The 22,156-nt window shown below is 48.3% G+C and overlaps 1 protein-coding gene across 2 annotated transcripts in view; it reads left to right on the forward strand.

Moving 5' to 3' along the window:
• The first annotated feature begins 4,681 nt into the window (after nucleotides 1-4,681).
• Nucleotides 4,682-22,156, forward strand: part of LOC140428797 (uncharacterized) — a 40,519-nt gene continuing 23,044 nt past the window's right edge. Inside the window, exons 1-2 of one of the 2 annotated variants that reach the window (XM_072515488.1) lie at nucleotides 4,682-4,987; nucleotides 19,038-19,306. In XM_072515488.1, coding sequence (XP_072371589.1) covers nucleotides 19,138-19,306 — 169 coding nt within the window. In that variant the 5' untranslated portion in view covers nucleotides 4,682-4,987; nucleotides 19,038-19,137. Of the gene's footprint in view, nucleotides 4,988-8,764; nucleotides 8,839-19,037; nucleotides 19,307-22,156 lie in introns of those variants that run through there. The other variant, XM_072515489.1, reaches the window with a different exon arrangement.

Raw genomic sequence — 22,156 nt, forward strand, 5'->3', positions numbered from 1 at the left:
TTGCGGAGGCGCATAGTCTGCACTGCACAGCAGAGTATTGCCAACGCTAATAGTGCTTCAATGACGTACGACAGGGAGTACCAGGTTATGAACTTGGCAAACCAGGATAATGCAGCTTGGCTGGTGACTGGGCCCTCGGTACTGCGGGGCAGTGAAACATTAACGGCAGGGGGGGTTGGAGTAATGGGGTCCGCGTTCCTGCGCAACCAAATGTTTATCATAAAAATTTTGATCACGATGAAAGAAGTCCTCATGGCTGTCCTCTTTCTTTTTCTTTCTTTGTGTTCTGTTTTCCTCCGGTCCTGGAGCTTCTGGAGTTCTGTAAAACAAGCATAGTATCTGTAACTATCTTGGTATAATATCCGGTATGTTAGTGTGTCTGTCCTTCTTGGGGCCAATTAAACCCTTATAATTGGTCACTATATGTGACTCCCCCCCATTTTTTTCCCAAAACAAATGTTCGGACACGGCACACTTCCCAATGGTGGACCAGTGCTAAGTTTATCATCCAAATGTTCCTGGATGTAAACAGCATGAGGCAGCAACCCAAGGGTCGCCTAAATAAATAAAACTGTTTTGAAAGGAAAAGGTCGAATGAGGTGCGTATGGGCCGCGACGGGTAAGAGTTGGATGGAGTCCCCGGGTAGGACGGCTACCAATACCGTATGTCCCCTACCCGAGCGTTTTTGACCAGCGGGGGGGGGTTCCCAAGCAGGGCGGGTCTCACGCTGTTTCTCCACTGCCTGAGCAACCGACAAGAACGGGCAAAAATGTAGTCATCGTGGTGGGGTTGCTGCTGTGATTCTACCATCAAATCAGATCGGGCATCCGGCACTTGAACCAGTACCAGCTGAAAAGCTAGTGCTGTGCTTCTACCCTCGAATGAGAACGGGCATCTGGTACCCGAACAGGTATCAGCTAAAGTGTCTGCAGACAAGCTAGTTCCACTGAACAGGCGCCTGGTCTGTTGACCAGGTATCTGTGGACAAGTTGGTACCATTGTGGTATCTGTGGACAAGTTGGTACCGCTGAACAAGCGTCTGGCCGCGGTGGGGGTGTTAGAAAGAGCTAAAAAGTTTCAGGTGAATGGGTGTGTGACGGTGAGAAAAATTCTCCTGTCGGACGAACAACGCTTAAACAAACATACAAACAACATAAAACATCCTGCGGGTTCCATCAGGAAGGACAACACTTTTCACCAAGTGTCTCCTTTAAATCATCATGTGGACACCTCAGTTCTCTGTTGCGAACAGGGTTGCAAAGGGGTTGGCGGATTGGGGGTCTGACTCGAGGTCGTCCCCTTCTCCCGGGTGCCAAATTCTGGAGTGAATTAATGTTGAGAGGGCTGCTTGGTGTGAGTTGGGGTTGCTTTCGTCGTTGCGGACGAGTCTGTAGGAGTTGTCGCGGTGCCAATGGCGTTCGTCAAGTTGTGTGGGGACAAAGTCGGGGTCGTCCGTATGGTTCGGTGGTCGGTGGTGTGGTTTGTTTAAGAAAGTGATCAGGAAGGGATCACTGGAGTCGAACTCGGAGTCGCTGGGTGTGGGTCCAGGATAGCAGGGAGGCGTGCTGTGGCTATCGTCAGAGTCACAGTCGCTGTCTCTGCTGCTGCAGTCTGTGGGCGTTCCGGGGCGGAGTGTAAATTTTGAGGGTGGAATTGGGGGCGAGTCCGTGTCTGGGCTGGACGTGGTGGGGGTTGGTGTGCTCACGTTGGCTGTGGGCGGGGTTTGGTCTGCCGCGTCAAGCATGACGTGGTGGGCGTGGTTTGACTGTGCTCCATAAGCCTTCAACTGGTTTATGTGAAACCAGGCAGTCTTACCATTTTGGTATTTGATTTTGTATACCGATGGGCTTACTTTATCCGTAATGGAGTACGGACCCGAGCATTTCGGAGACAGAAATGTGCTGGGGTTATACACAGACAACATCACTTGTTGTCCTATATTATACTCCGTTGCGTGTACTGCCTTATCAAAACAGGCCTTGCTCTGTTTTCTTTTAGTGCCCAGTTTAACAGCGGCTGCTAACTGAGCCGTTTTTACATTTGCAAGTAATTGCTCAACGGCTTTCTCATGGGTGAGGGCCGTAACTTCAGGGCTGGTCAGGTCTAAACCCAACAAGTACTCTGTCCCTTTCATGGGGCGTCCGGTCATGAGGGTGTGTGGGGTGTAACCTGTGGAGGTGGAAACAGTGTTACGCAAAAACATCAGCGCAAAGGGGAGGACAGAATCCCAAGTGGTGTTGTTCTGCTGGACCATTTTTCGATGGGTGGTTTTTAGGGTGCGATTCATGCGCTCCACTATACCACTCGACTGTGGGTGGTACGCATTGTGAAATTTTTGGGTTATGCCAAATATCGTGAGGACATTCTGCATGACCCGTCCCGTAAAGTGAGAACCTTGGTCCGACTCAATACTGCGGGGGAGTCCCCATCTTGTAAAGATGTGGTGGGTTAGGATTTTGGCTGTGGTTTTCGCGGTGTTGGTGCGGGCTGGAAATGCTTCCACCCACTTTGTAAAACTGTCTATGACCACCAGAACATATTTATAGCCATTCCTGCAAGGGGGCAATGGACCTATAAAATCGATCTGGAGGTTAGTCCAGGGGCCGTTAACAGGTCGGGTGTGGCTGAGGTGGACCTTTTTGGCATATCTATCGGGGTTGATAAGGCAATTCTCAATGTAATGGCTTACATCTTGCTTGAGATTTGGCCACCAACAAAGCTGTTTGAGGTGGGCTGTAGTGGGATCGATTCCCTGGTGTCCATGACCATCATGGAATAAACAGATTAATTGGTTCCTATCCTGCTTCGGAACTACATAAAGGGTGTCTTTCAACACCACACCGTTATGTGTGGTTATCATATTTCTGTACCTCTCGTATGAGGCTGGAAACTTCCCTTTCACAATCTCAGTGAGAGCGCTATCCTGCTTCTGGGCCTCTACTAGATCTTCGATCCTAGTCTGTGTGACCTGAACTGCACTCACTGGCGCACTCACTTGTGCGCTTTCGGGGGGCTTCCAAAAATACCCATGCCTGGATCCTGCCTTAGCCAGTGCGTCGGCTTTTACATTTCCAGGGGGGAGGAACGATGGTGGCTGCGGACTTTTATAATGCCAAAAGACCTGTCCTTGGCTTTTTTCAGAATTTGGCGGAGTAATGGGGCTGAGGGGAGGAGTTTCCCATCCGCGGAAACAAATCCTCTTGTTTCCCAGAGGGGTAGAAATTCGGTGAGGCTGTTGCAAACGTATAGACTGTCTGAATATATGTCTGCTGGGTTGGGGAAGGAATCGGGGTGCTCTATAATGTAAGCGATGGCCGCAAACCACTAATACAGTGGTTCACCACACCTCCGTCCCCCAAAACAGCCCCACATCTAGGGCGGGATTCTCCACTCCCACGCCGAAGTGGCCGCGCCGTCGTGAACGCCGTCGTACGGCCCCGGTCCCGACCGATTCAGGCCCTGACAATGGGCCAGGATTGGGGCCGCGTCATCTACACGCGCCAGGCCTTGTCGCCTGCATAAAAGCGGCGCCGCATAGATGACGCGGCTGGCGCCGCATAACGGGCGTCATCCGCGCATGCGCGAGTTGGCCGGCGCCAACCCGTGCATGCGTGGTTGTCGTCCTCTCTAAATCCGCCCTGCAAGAAGATGGGGGACGGATCTTGCGGGGCTGCGGAAGGAAGGAGGTCCTCCTTCAGAGAGGACGGCCCGACGATCGGTGGGCACCGATCACGGGCCACCCCACATTGCAGGTGAAGCCCGGTGCAGGATCCCCCCTCGCCCCCCCACAGGCCACCCCCTCAGCGTTCACGCACCGCCCACGACTGCAGCGACCAGGTGTGGACAGCGCCGGGGGGAACCCGCCGTTCTGGCCTGGCCGCTCGGCCCATCCGGGCCTCAGAATAGCGGGGGTGCCGGAGAATCGCCATTTTGGGTGTCTCCGGCGATTCTCCGGCCGCTTGGGAGAATGGCGGGAGGGCGTCGGACCGGCGTCCCCGGATATTTTGGCGGCCCAGGCGATTCTCCCAACTGGCGTGGGAGTGGAGAATCGTGCCCCTAATCTCCACCCCGGCCTCTGCACTGCCCCCCTCTCCAACAACATATCCACCCAATGCGGCGTATGATCTGATATCGCAATTGCCGAGTATTCCGACCCCTTAACCCCAGGCAACGGTGCCTTCCCCACCACAGATATGTCAATCCGCGAATAAACTTTATGGACCGAGGAAAAAAAAGAATACTCCCACTACCCCGGGTGCAGAAACCTCCAAGGGTCCACCCCTCCCATTTCCGCCATTAGTACAGCCAACATCTTCGCCCCTCCCTGACGGGATAAGCGAGCGCGGCCGTGACCTGTCCAATTTCGGCTCCTACGCTAGGTTCTAGTCTCCACCCACTTTTAGTTTGTGTGAATCCAAGTCAGGGATGGCCCCATACACTTTCTTTAAAATCCTACATCATCCCAGTTGAGACCATACACACTTACCAGCACCACCAGCCTCACCTCCAATGCCCCTGTCACAATTGGGTGTCTTAATAGGATTGCCAACTCTGGCTGGACATATTCCGGGAAATGTCATCAAACGACCTCCTATGTTCAACTGTCCCTCCTCCAGAATCCTACGATTGGTTGCCCAACATGTCAATTATCCCAGAGCCCTGCCTTTCCGAGGCTTTTCAATATGTCCTGGTTTTGACTTTTGAAATCTGGTCACACTATGACTAGATCATTTAACAAGGACAGAGTCAGATAAAGGAGTCTCTCGGGAATCTGTGTCATCAAGACTGCCATGAGGGTCTGTGGCGTTGTGCCGTTCGGGTGACCGCTGTCTCTTGGACCTTGGATGCAATGCGGCTGCTGGCGAATCTGACTCGGGGGCCAAATCGAAGGAGTAGGAAAATGACACATACTACACACCAGAGGCTGAGTTACAGAACTTTGGGACTGGATATGGTGCCATCTTTCTGTTCGGGCTGGGGCATGAGGCAAGTACTTGTGGTTACGTAAAAGGTGTTTTTGTTATATAGAATATTTAAAGTGAAATTTGCTTCTTGATTTGAAGTATGACTTGCCTGTTAATTCATGTTTAATTTGCATAGGCTCTGATTTGTGTTAAAGTAGGCTACAAAAAGTCGAATATTGTTGGAATTTCATCATTCGGTAAATTGTTGTTTGGTAAATGTAGTTATTTTGCCATGTCCACCCAGTGCCCCCCCCCCCCCCCCCCCGCCGAATGACCATACCCCCCCCCCCCCAGTCCAAAGATGTGCAGGTTAGGATGGTTTGGCCATGCTAAATTGCCCCATAGTGTCCAAAGGTTTAGGTGGGGTTACTGGGTTTCGAGGATGGGGTGGGAATCTGACCCTAGGTAGTGTGTTCTTTCGTAGTGTCAGTGCAGACTCAATGGGCTGAATGACTTCCTTCTGCACTGTAGAGATTCTATGGGGATTGTAATAGTCATCGCTCACCACACACCATTGGCTCTGTCAACCATGATTTTCCTGTCTGAAGTTGCTGTTTCTAATTAGTTTTTCCACAGTATATAAAGATATCATAGAACCATAACAGCATAGAAGGAGGCCATTTAACCCATTGGACATATCCGGCTCTCCACGAGCAACTCGGGAAGTCCCAGTCCCCTCCCTTTCCCCATCACCCTGCAATTACTTTCTGGTGTTGGATGTATATGGGAGATGCTTTAGCTCAATTGGCTGGACAACTGGTTTGTGATGCAGAGCAAGGCCAACAGCACACGTTCAATTCCCATACCAGCTGAGGTTATTCATGGAGGCTCCGCCTTCTCAACCTTGCCCTCGCTTGAGCTGTGGTGATCCTCAGTTTAAATAACCACCAGTCAGCTCTCATTGCTAATGTGATGTTCATAAGAGAAACTGCGTGTGTTGTCTGTAAGAGATCATGTGTGTGTGCTTGTAACAACACACTATTCATAAGAGAAACTGCGTGTGTTGTCTGTAAGAGAACATGTGTGTGAGCTTGTGGCAACACACTTAACAGGAAAAATAAGGTCAGTGGCTAATTTACATCCTGCCTAATTTTTCATTCTATTGACTTCTTCCCATTCTTTCCTCGATATTGAAAGAAACATCCCAAATCCCTAGATTATTAGCAGGTAGCGCACTTGCAGGTATCTGTCAGTCTACATATAAACTTCTTTACATATTACATAGAAATATAATATAGAAACAGGGTGTTTTTCCCAAAAGGTCCGTGCTGGTATTGCTGCTCCACATAAACCTCATCCCATCACCCAACTTCACCTGACACAGTCATAGAGTCTTACAGCACAGGCGAGGCCTTTCGGTCCATCAAGTCCATTTTAGCCATCAAACACCTATCTAATCTAATCCCATTTTCCAGCATTCAGTCTATGGCCTTGTATGCTATGGCATTTCAAGTGCTCATCTAAATACTTCTTAAATGTTGTGAGCATTCCTGCCTCTACTAGCCTTTCGGGCAGTGAGTTCCAGATTCCCACCACCCTCTGGGTGAAAACGTTTCTTCTCACATCTCCTCTAATTCTTCTATGCCCCCGGTTATTGACTCCTCTACTAAGGGGAACAGCTTCCTCCTATCTACCCTATCTGTGTCCTTCATAATTTTGTACACACCAATCAGGTCCCCTCTCAACCTTCTCTGCTCTAAGGAGAACAACCCCGCCTATCTTTCTATTCCTTTCTCCCTCATGCACTTAGTTAGTTTTTCCGTAAAGGGATCTCTGCTGTTTTCTTCAACCATGTCACCTTAATTAGAGTTCAAACTGATTGATGGGTATATAGAATATATATAGATATATTCTACACAATATATCTGACCTGTTCAATCAGATTCCAGACTGTAACTTGTTCCCAGATATTAATCGCAGCAATGTTATAGCGCTGAAGGAGCCCATTCAGCCCATCGAGTCTGCAACCTGCTCTCGGAACGAGCAATTCACCTCGTGACACCCCCTCCGGCTTCTCCCCATAACCCTGCACATTCGTCCTTACCAGATAACAGCCTCATGTTCGTCTGAATGCTTCACTTGAACGTGCTTCCAGCACACTCTCTGGCAATGCTTTCCAGACCCAAACAACTCGCTGCGTGAATAAGCATTTCCACACTGGATGGGGAATTTAGATTTAGTTCATGAAATAAATTTGGAATGAAAAACCAGCATCCATAAATGGTAACTTTGTAACTTGTCTTAAAAACATGTCTGCCTCATTGCCTTTACTGTTGGGGGGGCGGGGGGGGAATCTATCAACCTTGCCCCTTCATGTCTAAATGTGACTCCATACCCTCAGCAATGAGGTTGACTGTTACCTGCCCTCTGAAATGGCCCAGCAAGCCACTCAATTGTTCAGAAAGTGGCTCATCAGCACCTTCTTAAGGATCAATTAAGGTTGAGCAATAAATGTTTGTCTTAAAAACCAGACCTATCAATTAAACTCCGACTACAAAATGTTTGATGAATTCCTCCACCAATGGGTAGGTGACTGTTCCATTCCGATTGTTCATCGTTCTCACTGGCTTTACAGAGCAGTCTTATTATTTCTCACAGCTCAAAAGCTTGACACAATGTTTTGGATGAATCGCAGTCTCCTCGGCAACTCACAATTGGCCTGTGGTTCCAAACATTCTACAAGAATATTAGTTCCAAATCTATTGAGTGAGATTCTGAGCACTACTTCAGATCTTTCAAAGGACATCGCTAAACTACCAATCAGCTCCACTTGGGTAAATTTACCTCGCTCTTCTAAACTGATATTTGGGCTTGGCCAGTTCCTAAGGGTGAAGAAATTAAAAACAAAAATATTTCATGGGATGTGGGTGTGACTGGCTCGGTCAGCGTTTTTGTTGCCCATCCCTAATTGCCCTTGAGAAGCTGGGTGGTGAGCTGCTGCAGTCCGTGTCATGTAGGTACACCCACTGTGCTGTTAGAGAGGAAGGCCCAGGATTTTGATCCAGCAAGAATGAAGGGACGGCGGTATATTCCCAAGTCAAGATAGGTCAGGAAGGTATGTGACTTGGAGGTGGTGGTGTTCCTGTGCATCTGCTGCCCTTGTCCTTCTAGGTGGTAGAGGTCCTAGGGTTGGAAGGTGCTGCGTAAGGGATCTTGGTGAGTTGTTGCAGTGCATTATGTAGATGGTACGTACTGCTGCCATCAGTGGCGGAGGGAGTGGATGTTTAAGTTTGTAGATGGAGTGCCAATCAACCACAATGCTTTGTTTTGGATAGTGTCGAGCTTCTTGAGTGTTGTTGGAGCTGCACTCACCCAGACAAGTGGGGAGTATTCAATCACACCCCTGACTTGTGCCTTGTTGATGGTGGACACGCTTTGGGGAGTCAGGAGGTTAGTTACTCGCAGTAGGATTCCTAGCCTTTGACCTGCATTGGTAGCCACAGTATTAATATGGCTGGTCCAGTTCAGGTTTTGATCAATGGTAACCCACGGGATGTTTATAATAGGGGATTAACAATGATACTTCCATTGAATGTCAAGGTTTAGATCCTCTGTTGTTGGAGATGGTCATTGCCTGATACTTGTATTGTGTGAATGTTACTTGTCACTTGTCAGCCCAAGCCTGGATATGTCCAGGCCTTGCTGTATTTGGACACAGATTACTTCAGTATCTGAGGAGTCATAAATGGTGCTGAACATTGTGCGATCATCAGTGAACATCCCCACTTCTGACCTTATGATGGACGTGAGGTCAGTAATGAAGCAGCTGAAGATGCTTGGGCCTAGGACACATCCCTGAAGAACTCCTGCAGTGATGTCCCGGAGTTGAGATGATTGACCTCCAACCTCCACAACTATCTTCCTTTGTGCCAGGTATGACTCCAACCGTGAAGCATTTTCACAGAATCACAGAATTTGGCCCATCGTGTCTGCACAGGCTCTCCATACGAGCATCTTGTCTCAGTGTCATTCCTCTGCCTTTTCCTCACACCCTGCACATTGTTTCTATTCAAGTAATCATGTAATGCCCTTTTGAATGCCTCGATTAAACCTGCCTCCACCACACTCCCAGGCCGTACATTCCACACGCGAATCACTCATTGTGTGACAAAGGTTTTTCTCACGTCACATTTACTTCTTTGGCAAATCACTTTAAAACTTTCATTCTTGATCCTTCAGTTTCTCCTTGATGCCTGTTTGCTCCAGTTTTGCTCAGGCTCCTTGATGCCACGCTCAGTAAAATGCTGCCTTGATGTCAAGAACAGTCACTCTCACCTCACCTCACCTCTGGAGTTCAGCTTTTTTGTCCATGTTTGAATCAGGGCTGTAATGAGGTCAGGAGCTGAGTGATCCTGGAGGAACCCAAACTGAGTGTCTGTGAGCAGGTTATTGCTGAGTAAGTGCCTCTTGATAGCACTGTTAATGACCCCTTCAAAGAATCCCTAAAGTGCATAAGGTGGCTATTTGGCCGATCGAGTCTGCACCGATCTACTCCACCCTATACCTGTAATCCCGTAACGTAACCTGTACATCCCTGGATACTAAGGGGCAATTTATCATGGACAATCCACCTAACCTGCACATCTTTGGACTGTGGGAGGAAACCGGAGCACCCAGAAGAAACCCATGCAGACAATAATGGGAGAATGGACAAACTCCACACACACAGTCACCCAAGGCCAGATTTGAACCCGGGTCCCTGGTGCTGTAAGGCTGCAGTGCTAACCACTGTGCCGCTGTTCCGTCCTTCCGCCATCTTATTGATGATAGAGTGTAGACTGATAGAGCGGTAATCTGCCCTTTGTGTATAGGATATGCCTGGGTAATTTTCCACATTGCAAGGTAGATGCCAGTGTTGTAGATGTACTGGAACAGCTTGGCTAGGGACTTGGCAAATTCTGGGGCACAAATGGTCAGTACTGTTGTTGGAACGTTGTCAGGGTCCAGTATCCTGTCCTTTCAACCATTTCTTCATATCACGTGTTGTGTATTTATAATGATTTAACAGCAGTATTGAAGCTGAACAGGGCACTTTAAGATACATGACTTCATCAGGGGTGAGGCACTGACCATTTGCGTGGATAACTGCACAGAGTAGATCTTCAGCCTGTACTGTACTGTCCTTAATAAAGCTCCATAGTTTGTTGAAGCTCTGTGGCTCCTAGCTTCAATCCTGCAAACACCAATACACAAAAATATGGAGTGAGTTGAATTGGCTGAAAACTGGCATCTGTGATGTTGGGGGCCCCTGGACACTCGGCACTTCTGGCTGAAGATTGTTGTGAATGCTTCAACCTTGTCTCTTGCACAGATGTGCTGGGCTCCTCCATCATGGAAGATGGGGATACTTGTGGAGCCTCCTCCACCAGTGAGTTTAATTGTCCACCACCATTCACAGCTGGATGTGACAGGACTGCAGAGTAGTTTTGTGTTGTAGCTTTACCAGGTTGACACCTAATTTTCAGGTCACCTGGTGCTGCTCCCTGCATGCTCCTACACTCCTCATTGAACAAAGGTTAATCCCCACTCCAGCAAAACCATCTTCCAAGGATGATTGTCATATTTTTTGGCGTGCTGGAATTCTGGATCAAATTATATGTAGCAAGGCAGATAGGAATGGCCCCACTGTGTGGCATGGAGTTTTAAAGAGGGCAGGTTATCTCCCCATGTCACTACTGGGTGTTCTCCACAGACTGGGATTAGCCTCCCATAATGTCGATAAATTCTTGGTATTCAAGTATTTTGATAAATTCTTCAACTGCATAGCACTCCATCTTCATATTTTCACCCACTTATCACCATTTGTCCACCTCCATCTTCCCAGCTGCACAATGGGTCACAGACACACACACTCACACAGACAAACTCACAGATACACACACTCTCACTCACGCAGACACACACATGAACACGCACACTCTCTCACAGACACGCACTCTCACACACACAGACACACACTCTCACTCACGCAGACATACACTCTCACTCACGCAGACACACACTCTCACTCACGCAGACACACACTCTCACTCACGCAGACACAGACATGGACACGCTCACTCTCTCTCACACAGACACGCACTCTCACACACACAGACGCACACTCTCACTCACACAGACACACACACACACACACGCACTCTCACACACACAGACACGCACTCACACAGACACACACACAGACACGCACTCACACACACAGATACGGACTCTCACTCACACAGACACGCACTCTCTCACACACACAGACACACACTCTCACTCACACAGACACACACACTCTCACTCACACAGACACACACACGCACTCTCACACACACAGACACGCATCACTCACACAGACACACACACAGACATGCACTCACACACACAGACACGCACTCACACACACAGACACGGACTCTCACTCACACAGACACGCACTCTCTCACACACACAGACACACACTCTCACTCACACAGACACACACACTCTCACTCACACAGACACACACACGCACTCTCACACACACAGACACGCATCACTCACACAGACACACACACAGACATGCACTCACACACACAGACACGCACTCACACACACAGCCACACACTTTCACTCACACAGCCACACACAGAGACGCACACTCACTCACACAGACACGGACTCTCACTCACACAGACACACACACACAGACACGGACTCTCACTCACACAGACACGGACTCTCACTCACACAGACACACACACACAGACACGGACTCTCACTCACACAGACACACACTCTCACTCACACAGACACACACACAGACACGCCCACTCACTCACACAGACACGGACTCTCACTCACACAGACACACACACTCTCGCTCACACAGACACGCACTCATTCACACGGGCACGCACACAGCCACGCACTGTCACTCACACAGACACGCACTCTCACTCACACAGACACGCACTCTCACTCACACAGACACGCACGCACTCTCACTCACAGACACGCACACAGACACACACTCTCACACACACAGACACACACACACAGACACGCACTCTCACTCACACAGACACGCACTCTCACTCACAGACACTCACACAGACACACACTCTCACTCACACAGACACGCACACAGCCATGCACTCACTCACACAGACACGCATTCTCACACTCTCACTCACACAGACACTCACATGGACTCACACTCAGACACACACTCTCACTCACACAGACACTCACATGGACTCACACTCTCACTCACACAGACACTCACACAGACACACGCACAGACACACACTCTCACTCACACAGACACACACAGACACACATTCTCACTCACACAGACACTCACATGGACTCACACAGACACTCACACAGACACACGCACAGACACGCACTCACACTCACACAGACACGCACTCTCACTCACAGACACTCACACAGACACACACTCTCACTCACACAGACATGCACACAGCCATGCACTCACTCACACAGACACGCATTCTCACTCACACTCTCACTCACACAGACACACACACAGACACACACTCTCACTCACACAGGCACGCACACAGACACACATTCTCACTCACACAGACACTCACATGGACTCACACTCTCACTCACACAGACACACACACACACTCTCACTCACACAGACACACACTCTCACTCACACAGACACTCACATGGACTCACACTCTCACTCACACAGACACACACACACACTCTCACTCACACAGACACACACTCTCACTCACACAGACACTCACATGGACTCACACTCTCACTCACACAGACACTCACACAGACACACGCACAGACACACACTCTCACTCACACAGACACACACACAGACACACATTCTCACTCGCACAGACACTCACATGGACTCACACTCTCACTCACACAGACACTCACACAGACACACGCACAGATACACACTCTCACTCACACAGACACGCACACAGACATGCACTCACTCACACAGACACGCATTCTCACTCACAGACACACACACAGACACACACTCTCACTCACACAGACACACACACAGACACACACTCTCACTCACACAGACACACACACAGACACACACTCTCACTCACACAGACACTCACATGGACACGCACACTCTCACTCACAAGACACACACAGACACGCACTCACTCACACCGATACACACTCTCACACACACAGACACAAACTCTCACTCGCACAGACACACACATACACACACTCTCACTCACGCAGACACACACACAGACATTCACACTTTCACTCACACAGACACACACACACACACACGCACTCTCACACACACAGACACGCACTCACACAGACACACACACAGACACGCACTCACACACACAGATACGGACTCTCACTCACACAGACACGCACTCTCTCACACACACAGACACACACTCTCACTCACACAGACACACACACTCTCACTCACACAGACACACACACGCACTCTCACACACACAGACACGCATCACTCACACAGACACACACACAGACATGCACTCACACACACAGACACGCACTCACACACACAGACACGGACTCTCACTCACACAGACACGCACTCTCTCACACACACAGACACACACTCTCACTCACACAGACACACACACTCTCACTCACACAGACACACACACGCACTCTCACACACACAGACACGCATCACTCACACAGACACACACACAGACATGCACTCACACACACAGACACGCACTCACACACACAGCCACACACTTTCACTCACACAGCCACACACAGAGACGCACACTCACTCACACAGACACGGACTCTCACTCACACAGACACACACACACAGACACGGACTCTCACTCACACAGACACGGACTCTCACTCACACAGACACACACACACAGACACGGACTCTCACTCACACAGACACACACTCTCACTCACACAGACACACACACAGACACGCCCACTCACTCACACAGACACGGACTCTCACTCACACAGACACACACACTCTCGCTCACACAGACACGCACTCATTCACACGGGCACGCACACAGCCACGCACTGTCACTCACACAGACACGCACTCTCACTCACACAGACACGCACTCTCACTCACACAGACACGCACGCACTCTCACTCACAGACACGCACACAGACACACACTCTCACACACACAGACACACACACACAGACACGCACTCTCACTCACACAGACACGCACTCTCACTCACAGACACTCACACAGACACACACTCTCACTCACACAGACACGCACACAGCCATGCACTCACTCACACAGACACGCATTCTCACACTCTCACTCACACAGACACTCACATGGACTCACACTCAGACACACACTCTCACTCACACAGACACTCACATGGACTCACACTCTCACTCACACAGACACTCACACAGACACACGCACAGACACACACTCTCACTCACACAGACACACACAGACACACATTCTCACTCACACAGACACTCACATGGACTCACACAGACACTCACACAGACACACGCACAGACACGCACTCACACTCACACAGACACGCACTCTCACTCACAGACACTCACACAGACACACACTCTCACTCACACAGACATGCACACAGCCATGCACTCACTCACACAGACACGCATTCTCACTCACACTCTCACTCACACAGACACACACACAGACACACACTCTCACTCACACAGGCACGCACACAGACACACATTCTCACTCACACAGACACTCACATGGACTCACACTCTCACTCACACAGACACACACACACACTCTCACTCACACAGACACACACTCTCACTCACACAGACACTCACATGGACTCACACTCTCACTCACACAGACACACACACACACTCTCACTCACACAGACACACACTCTCACTCACACAGACACTCACATGGACTCACACTCTCACTCACACAGACACTCACACAGACACACGCACAGACACACACTCTCACTCACACAGACACACACACAGACACACATTCTCACTCGCACAGACACTCACATGGACTCACACTCTCACTCACACAGACACTCACACAGACACACGCACAGATACACACTCTCACTCACACAGACACGCACACAGACATGCACTCACTCACACAGACACGCATTCTCACTCACAGACACACACACAGACACACACTCTCACTCACACAGACACACACACAGACACACACTCTCACTCACACAGACACACACACAGACACACACTCTCACTCACACAGACACTCACATGGACACGCACACTCTCACTCACAAGACACACACAGACACGCACTCACTCACACCGATACACACTCTCACACACACAGACACAAACTCTCACTCGCACAGACACACACATACACACACTCTCACTCACGCAGACACACACACAGACATTCACACTTTCACTCACACAGACACACACACAGACATGCACACTTTCACTCACAGACACACACACACAGACATGCACACTCTCATTCACACAGACACACAGACATGCACATTCTCACTCACAGAAACATACACAAGCAGACACACGCACACACACAGACATGCACACAGAGACACACTGACAAATACTCGCAGGCACACACACACACAGGCATATTCACACACAAATACACATACACAGATGCACTTTTGATATACAGACACAGACCCCACAGACACAGTGGTACACACGACACTCACATTGACATTTACTCACAGGCACACACATACACACTGATATATGCATACACACTCACAGACATGCACATACAGATACCCACAGCCTCAGATACTCACACAGACGCACACACACACACAGAGACATGCACACGCTATGCACACACCGATACATATACTCACAGACACACACACAGTTACAGACACATTCTCACACAATCACAGACAGACTCACAGATAGACACACACATTCACATACAAGATCACACATACACACACAGAGACACAGACACATTCCCACAATGCTGCTGCCACTGGAGTTTTCTCAACATCGGAAGGCCTTGTAGCTCAGGCTGAAGCCTGGAGCCTGCCTCTCATTGGCAGGGCAGGGAGGTTTCAACCCATCCTCTTAATCCTCCCCCCCCCCCCACCCCCCCACTCACCCATCACAGGGTGGCTGGGACCAGGGGGCCAAGGCTGTGGTCACACACATTGCTGTGGAGGAGATTGCTTTTCCTGCTGGGTCTTTCATCTGCCCACAGCATTGGGCTCTGTAATTGGGCCTCCTGCCGCAGAAACCTCAAGTGGACATTGAACGTGGAGCTGGCCTCTTAGTTGGCATCTCCGTAAAGATCACAACACTTTGTTGCCAGCTGACACCATTGGGGCTGGGTCCCCCTTTTAGTCCTAAGGCAAAAAAAAAATTCATAAATACTATAAGATTCCACCCACTGAGGCAGACGTGCGTGCACGCACATGGAGCCACAGCCACAGGGACACACACACCGATACACGCATACACAAACGAGTGAGACGCAGATACACAAACACCCAAAGATGGGTACGCACACTCACACATATGCAAACACAGAGACACACAGAGAGACCATGATGAATGTAGGAATTTCAGATATAATGTATCATAGGTATTTGGTGCAGTAAGGGTTAAAAGCCTGGGTTAGTATGTGACTGCTGCTCCTAATTTGAAAGAGCTAAATTTTGGAGCCAGAGGTGCAATTAAAGCATCATTAAATGCTTGAGCGAATGTAATGTTGTTTGGATTAAGGGGGGGTTCCCTGTGGAGTTAATTAGATTTCAGCTTGGTAAGATGATATAATTATCGGGTGGAGCCAAGGCATCAGATATTTTGCAGAAAAGCAGAGTTTCGGTTGAGTTTTAGATTGAGATGTGAGCAGAGGTCAAGCATTTTGTTTTCACTGTAGTTCAGTCAAATATATGTCTATAGATAGATTAGCAGTTTCTTTCCAAGCAGTTCAGTCTTGCCTGATTGGAAAGTGAACTGAAACAAGTTGAGAAGCATCTTCTGGAGAAATACAGTCAGGGTTTCTGCATGGTTCTGACAGGATTCAGGTCTTATCCTTAAAGCAATGTCAAAAGATCGCTTTTTCACAAAGATCAACTCTCTAAAACAGGTATTTCTGATTGCTAGATGTATTTTAACAGTGGATTCAAAGCTGAGAAGGTTTTGTTGTTGTTTGCATGGAAATAAATATAGTAGTTAAGGGTTACTGTACCACTGCATTCATTAGCAGTGTTTAAAGTGTAATTGTAAGTTATTCTCTGGTGTGATGTTAAAGATATTTTATACTGTGTTAGTAATAAAATTTGTTCATATACCATATCGTTATTTATTTGTTAAATCACTCCTGGACCGAGTTATGCTTTCCTCACAGTCATTAAAAACTAAAATTATATAATGGGGATTCTTTCCAGTATCCTAGCCACTGTTGGGATATTGACTGGGATTGTAATAAGACACATGGATAAATACACAAACACAGATACCCAAACATAAGTAAACGCACAGTGTAGGGGACCTTCCTGTATGTTCCCTGTTTTTTTCCTTACTTCTCCTTTCTTTTATTTTTGCCATTACATTTTTGACCCATGGCTGATTTATAGACATGTGTCTTTAAGGCAGCTTGCTATAGCTGGGCTCAGCATCTTCAAGGCAAGCAGAAGGAAGCATTGGCCTGTGCCTTTAATTAAAACAGGAGACTACAGAGGTCTGTGCTGTTTTAGACTGGTGATGGCAGACTGGCCGGTGTCAGTGATGACTTGGTTTGATTGATTTGGCTGGTGGCCAATTAATGGGCCTAAAAGGCTGTGCACTGCCCGGTACAAGGTGACTGGACATTATCCCACTGGAATGTTTTCAGTCACAAGGCTCTAGTTTGATTTCACTCTTGATTCTGCAGCCTGGATGGAGGGTCCCAACTAACTCTCTCTAGAAAGATCTAACTAATCCACTTCAGAAGGCTACTGTGAGGGTTGACTCTCTCTCCAGCAAGGCTGGTGGTCATTCTCTTGAGACTGCAAAGGCCTGAAGTCAAGCCATGTGCTGAAAACAAGGTTTATTGTGAAATTAAGTGTCCATACAGAAAGATATAGGCCTGGATATAAACTTTGAGCTGATAAGAACTGAAGTATTTCCAGAAGGAAGCCTGCTGCCTGTGAGTACTGTATTATTTTTGTTAACTGCAAGGACCCTGAACGAATGGTTCTGAAAAGACCACTCCGAATCAGCCAGCATGCTCTGAGGAAAGTATGCCAAAGAACCATCATTTGAAGCAAAGACTCTTATCTTTTGACCTGCATCCTTATTATTTTCACCCATTTCCCTCCCTCTGTGTTTCCCTGTCTTGTGTGTTTGGGTAGAGGATGGGACAGTTAAAGGGGGTAGTAGGTATTGACTATTCAGTTGTATTTATTGCATATTTCATGATAGTTATAGATAAACAGTAATTGTGTTCAAAACTTACAAACCTGGTGACTGTAATTATTGGGCAGCCAAGGGCCAAAGACTTTGGGAATTTTTGTAAGAATTATTGGTTAATTCATTTGTGTTGTGTCTCTGGGAAGAGTGGGGTTGGAAATGACCGTGCACAAGCACAGGGTGTCGAAACAACAGGGGTACACACACACACATATACAAACACAGGTACACACAAAGGGAGACTCACGCATGCACAAACACAGGTACAAGTGGAGACACACACACGTGAACACCTCTCTCTGAGGGTACACACATACTTTTACAATGAGAATTTGTTTTTTATCATCAGCAGTAGTGCCATGTTTTTGCCACAGGGATAGAGCAGACAATGCAGCCTTTAGGTCCTTTAAATACCAAGGAGCCGGCGGTGGCTGAGAGGCTCCATAATTAGTGCTCAGAAAGCAAAGTCTGTCTCCAGGGAGATGTCAAACACAAGCTCTGATTGTGATTCCCCAGCTGATGCCAGGAAGCAGTGAAACTTCTTAAACCCAGGCAGTGAAAGAATTTATTTTAGCCAATGAACCATTTAGAAATTAATGACTTTAATCAATACCTTATCACACTTTGTTTTAATGTATATATTTATAATTTTCTGAAGGCCAGCTAGGCTGCGGTGTGCGTTGGTCTCTCCAGTTGGGGGATCCATTTGTTAGCAGGTGGGCAGAGTGAGGCCTGACAGTCAACCTGACGAGCTGCCCATGCAGCATAAAAAGACCTTTCACCTGAATGTACGACTGGAGGACACGGAGGAGACATTCCAATTGAAAAAGGGTCGCGTGAACATGACGATAGAGGAGTTGAAGTCCCAGCTGGAGCTGGTAACCGGAATTCCCACCTACCTACAAAGGCTCTACTACGTGGATGAGGGTAAGGCCCTTGGTTGCCAGGACTACGACATTCCCATCTATGCAGAGTGTGCGGTGCCAGGTGTAGGGATGCAAAATCTAGTTGCACGCTATAGTGTTTGTCCCACTTAATGGTGGGGGATCTGCGGATCTGCTGATAGGGTCATGTGACATAGAGGACAAGCACCACACACATATACCAGGAGGTTTCACCACATGACCTCCTGCCTCCTGCCACCTCACCATTGTTTGCTTGACCTGTCCATCTTTGCAGTTCCCTGCATACCCAGCCAATTGGAAAGCGAGCAGGCAGCATATGAATGGTAAACATTTGGATGTTTCCTGATTATTGGCTGAACAGCTTTTAACCCCATGCCCTGTATCCTTCTAACTGACCATAAGACCATAATGCATATGAGCAGAAGTAGGCCACTCGGCCTATCGAGTCTGCTCCGCTATTCAGTGAGATTGTGGCTGATCTGCTGTAATCCTCAACTCCAGTGTCCTGCCTTATCCCCATAACCCTTGATTCCCTTACTGATTAAATATATGCCTATCCCAGACTTGAACATACTTAGCGACCCAACCTCTACATCCCTCTGGGATAAAGAATTCCACAGGTGCAATAACACCTGAGAGAAGAAATTCCTCCTCATCTCTGTTTTAAACGGACAACCCCTTATTCTGAGATGGTGCCCTCTGGTCCTACACTCTCCCATAAGGGACAAATACCTCTCAGCATCTACCCTGTCAAGCCCCCTGAGAATCCTATATGTCACCTCTCATTCTTCTAAACTCCAATGAGTACAGGCCCAACCCCCCTTCAAAATCTGGGATCAACCTAGTGAACCTTCTCTGGACTGCTTCCAATGCTAGTATACCTTTCCTTAGATAAAGGGACCATAACTGTTCACAGTATTCCAGGTGTGGCCTAACTCGTGTTTTGTCTAGTTTTAGCAAGACTTCCCTATTTGTAAACTCCATTACCTTTGAAATAAAGGCCAACATTCCATTTGCCTCCCCAATTACCTGCTAAACTTGCATGCTAGGATTTTGGAAACAAATGTGCTCAAAACGAAATAGGAGCTGGAGAACCATAGAATTACACAGTGCAGAAGGGGGCCATTTGGCCCATCGAGTCTGCACAGAACCTCTGAAAGAGTACCCTACCCAGGCCCACTCTCCTGGCCTATCCCTGCAATCCTGCAACCCCACCTAACCTGAACAGCCCTGCGCACTAGGGGAAATTTAGCAAGGCCAATCCACCTAACCTGTATATCTTTGGACATGGGAGGAAACTGGAGCACTCGGAGGAAACCCACGCCAACATTCCACACAGTCACCCAAGGCCGAAATTGAACCTGGGTCCTGTGGTGATATACATCACTGTAAGTACACAAAGGGTTAATGTACATACACTACACCTAGCTGGACACTAGAGGGAACACCAGAGACATGACACATAGGCAGTCAACCAATAGGTCAGTAAGATAGGACACGACCAATGGGCAGTCACGATACACACAGAGGTGACACTACCACAGGAGGACATTACACCAACCCATATAAAAAGGACACAACACACATGATCTTCCTCTTTCCAGTGGGGACTCAGTGAGCACAGACACAGTGTTGATTGAAACACATCACTCCCACCACGTGGATTGTAGCAGACTGGTTAGTCAGTCTGAGTAGCTATAGCAGGATTAACAGTAGCGTCAAATCCAAGTACGAGAATTGTTAATAGTTCAATAAACGTGTTGAAGCTATCTCCAAGTCTGAACCTTCCTTTGTCAGAGTGCACATCAAGGAAGCAGCTTATGCTACGTCAAGAGCATAACAAAAGATGGTACCAGTGAGTAACTGTTTAAATCCATATAGCTCAACTCAATAAAACAGTGACAACCAGCAACAAAAGCCAGGCAAGTTGATGTTCGGGATTCCGATTCCACAGCAGCTCCAGTACCAAGGCAATCTCAGTGAAAACTGGCGTTGGTTCCGGCAGAGATTCGAGATCCACCTGGTAGCGTGCGACCGAGATGGCGTGGTGGAGGCAGAGAAAATAAAGCTTCTACTTACCATCGCGGGTCCAGAAGCAGCTGAAATCTTCCAGACCTTCAAATCCTCAAAGGGGCAAAACAAGAGCGACTTCCAGGCAGTCCTGGACAAGTTCCAAGAATTCTGAGAGGAACATACAAGAAGAAAAGGTAAAAGAGGCGCCAAAACTCACTGCGAGGTAGGCTGGCAGCAACGAACGGCAGTTTTGAATTGCAGCCATCTTGGGAAAGATGCTGCACACGCGCAGTTGCGCGAAGAACGCACAGAATGGGAAGGTCCGTTTGCGCATGCGTGAGAAGCCGCGCATGCACAATTGAAAAGAAGGCCCCAAGTAAAGGAACAGCGATATGCGCAATCGCTTCCGACGCTCTATGGCACAAGCGTCGTGACGTCAGAGGCCCCGGACCACGCCCATTTAAAGGGGAAATGTCCCAAAACACGGAAAAAAAAACCAATTTAAGCCTCAAAACCAGATTCTTTCACCTGGAACGGCAGCACGATGCCTGAAATTCGACCAGTAGCTGAAAGTAACCTCCGCAGAACCCTGCAACAAGCAGTAAGCACCAAAGAGATGATACAGTCCTTGAAGACTATGACTCAGACATTGAATTCTTCTTTGGACATCGCGAGCCCAATGCCAGCTCCGACACAAAACGTGATGATATGGTCTTGGAAGACAACGACTGAGACAAACCTTTCACCTTGGGAGGTGGCTACCCCAGTACCAAATCCAAACCGCAACTAGAAGTATTGCACATTGATGACCCCGACGCCGAGTTCTTCGGATTTGAGCATCTTCAGCCCAGCAGATATG

This window comes from Scyliorhinus torazame, chromosome 8 (assembly GCF_047496885.1).
Source record: "Scyliorhinus torazame isolate Kashiwa2021f chromosome 8, sScyTor2.1, whole genome shotgun sequence".
Lineage (NCBI taxonomy): Eukaryota > Metazoa > Chordata > Chondrichthyes > Carcharhiniformes > Scyliorhinidae > Scyliorhinus > Scyliorhinus torazame.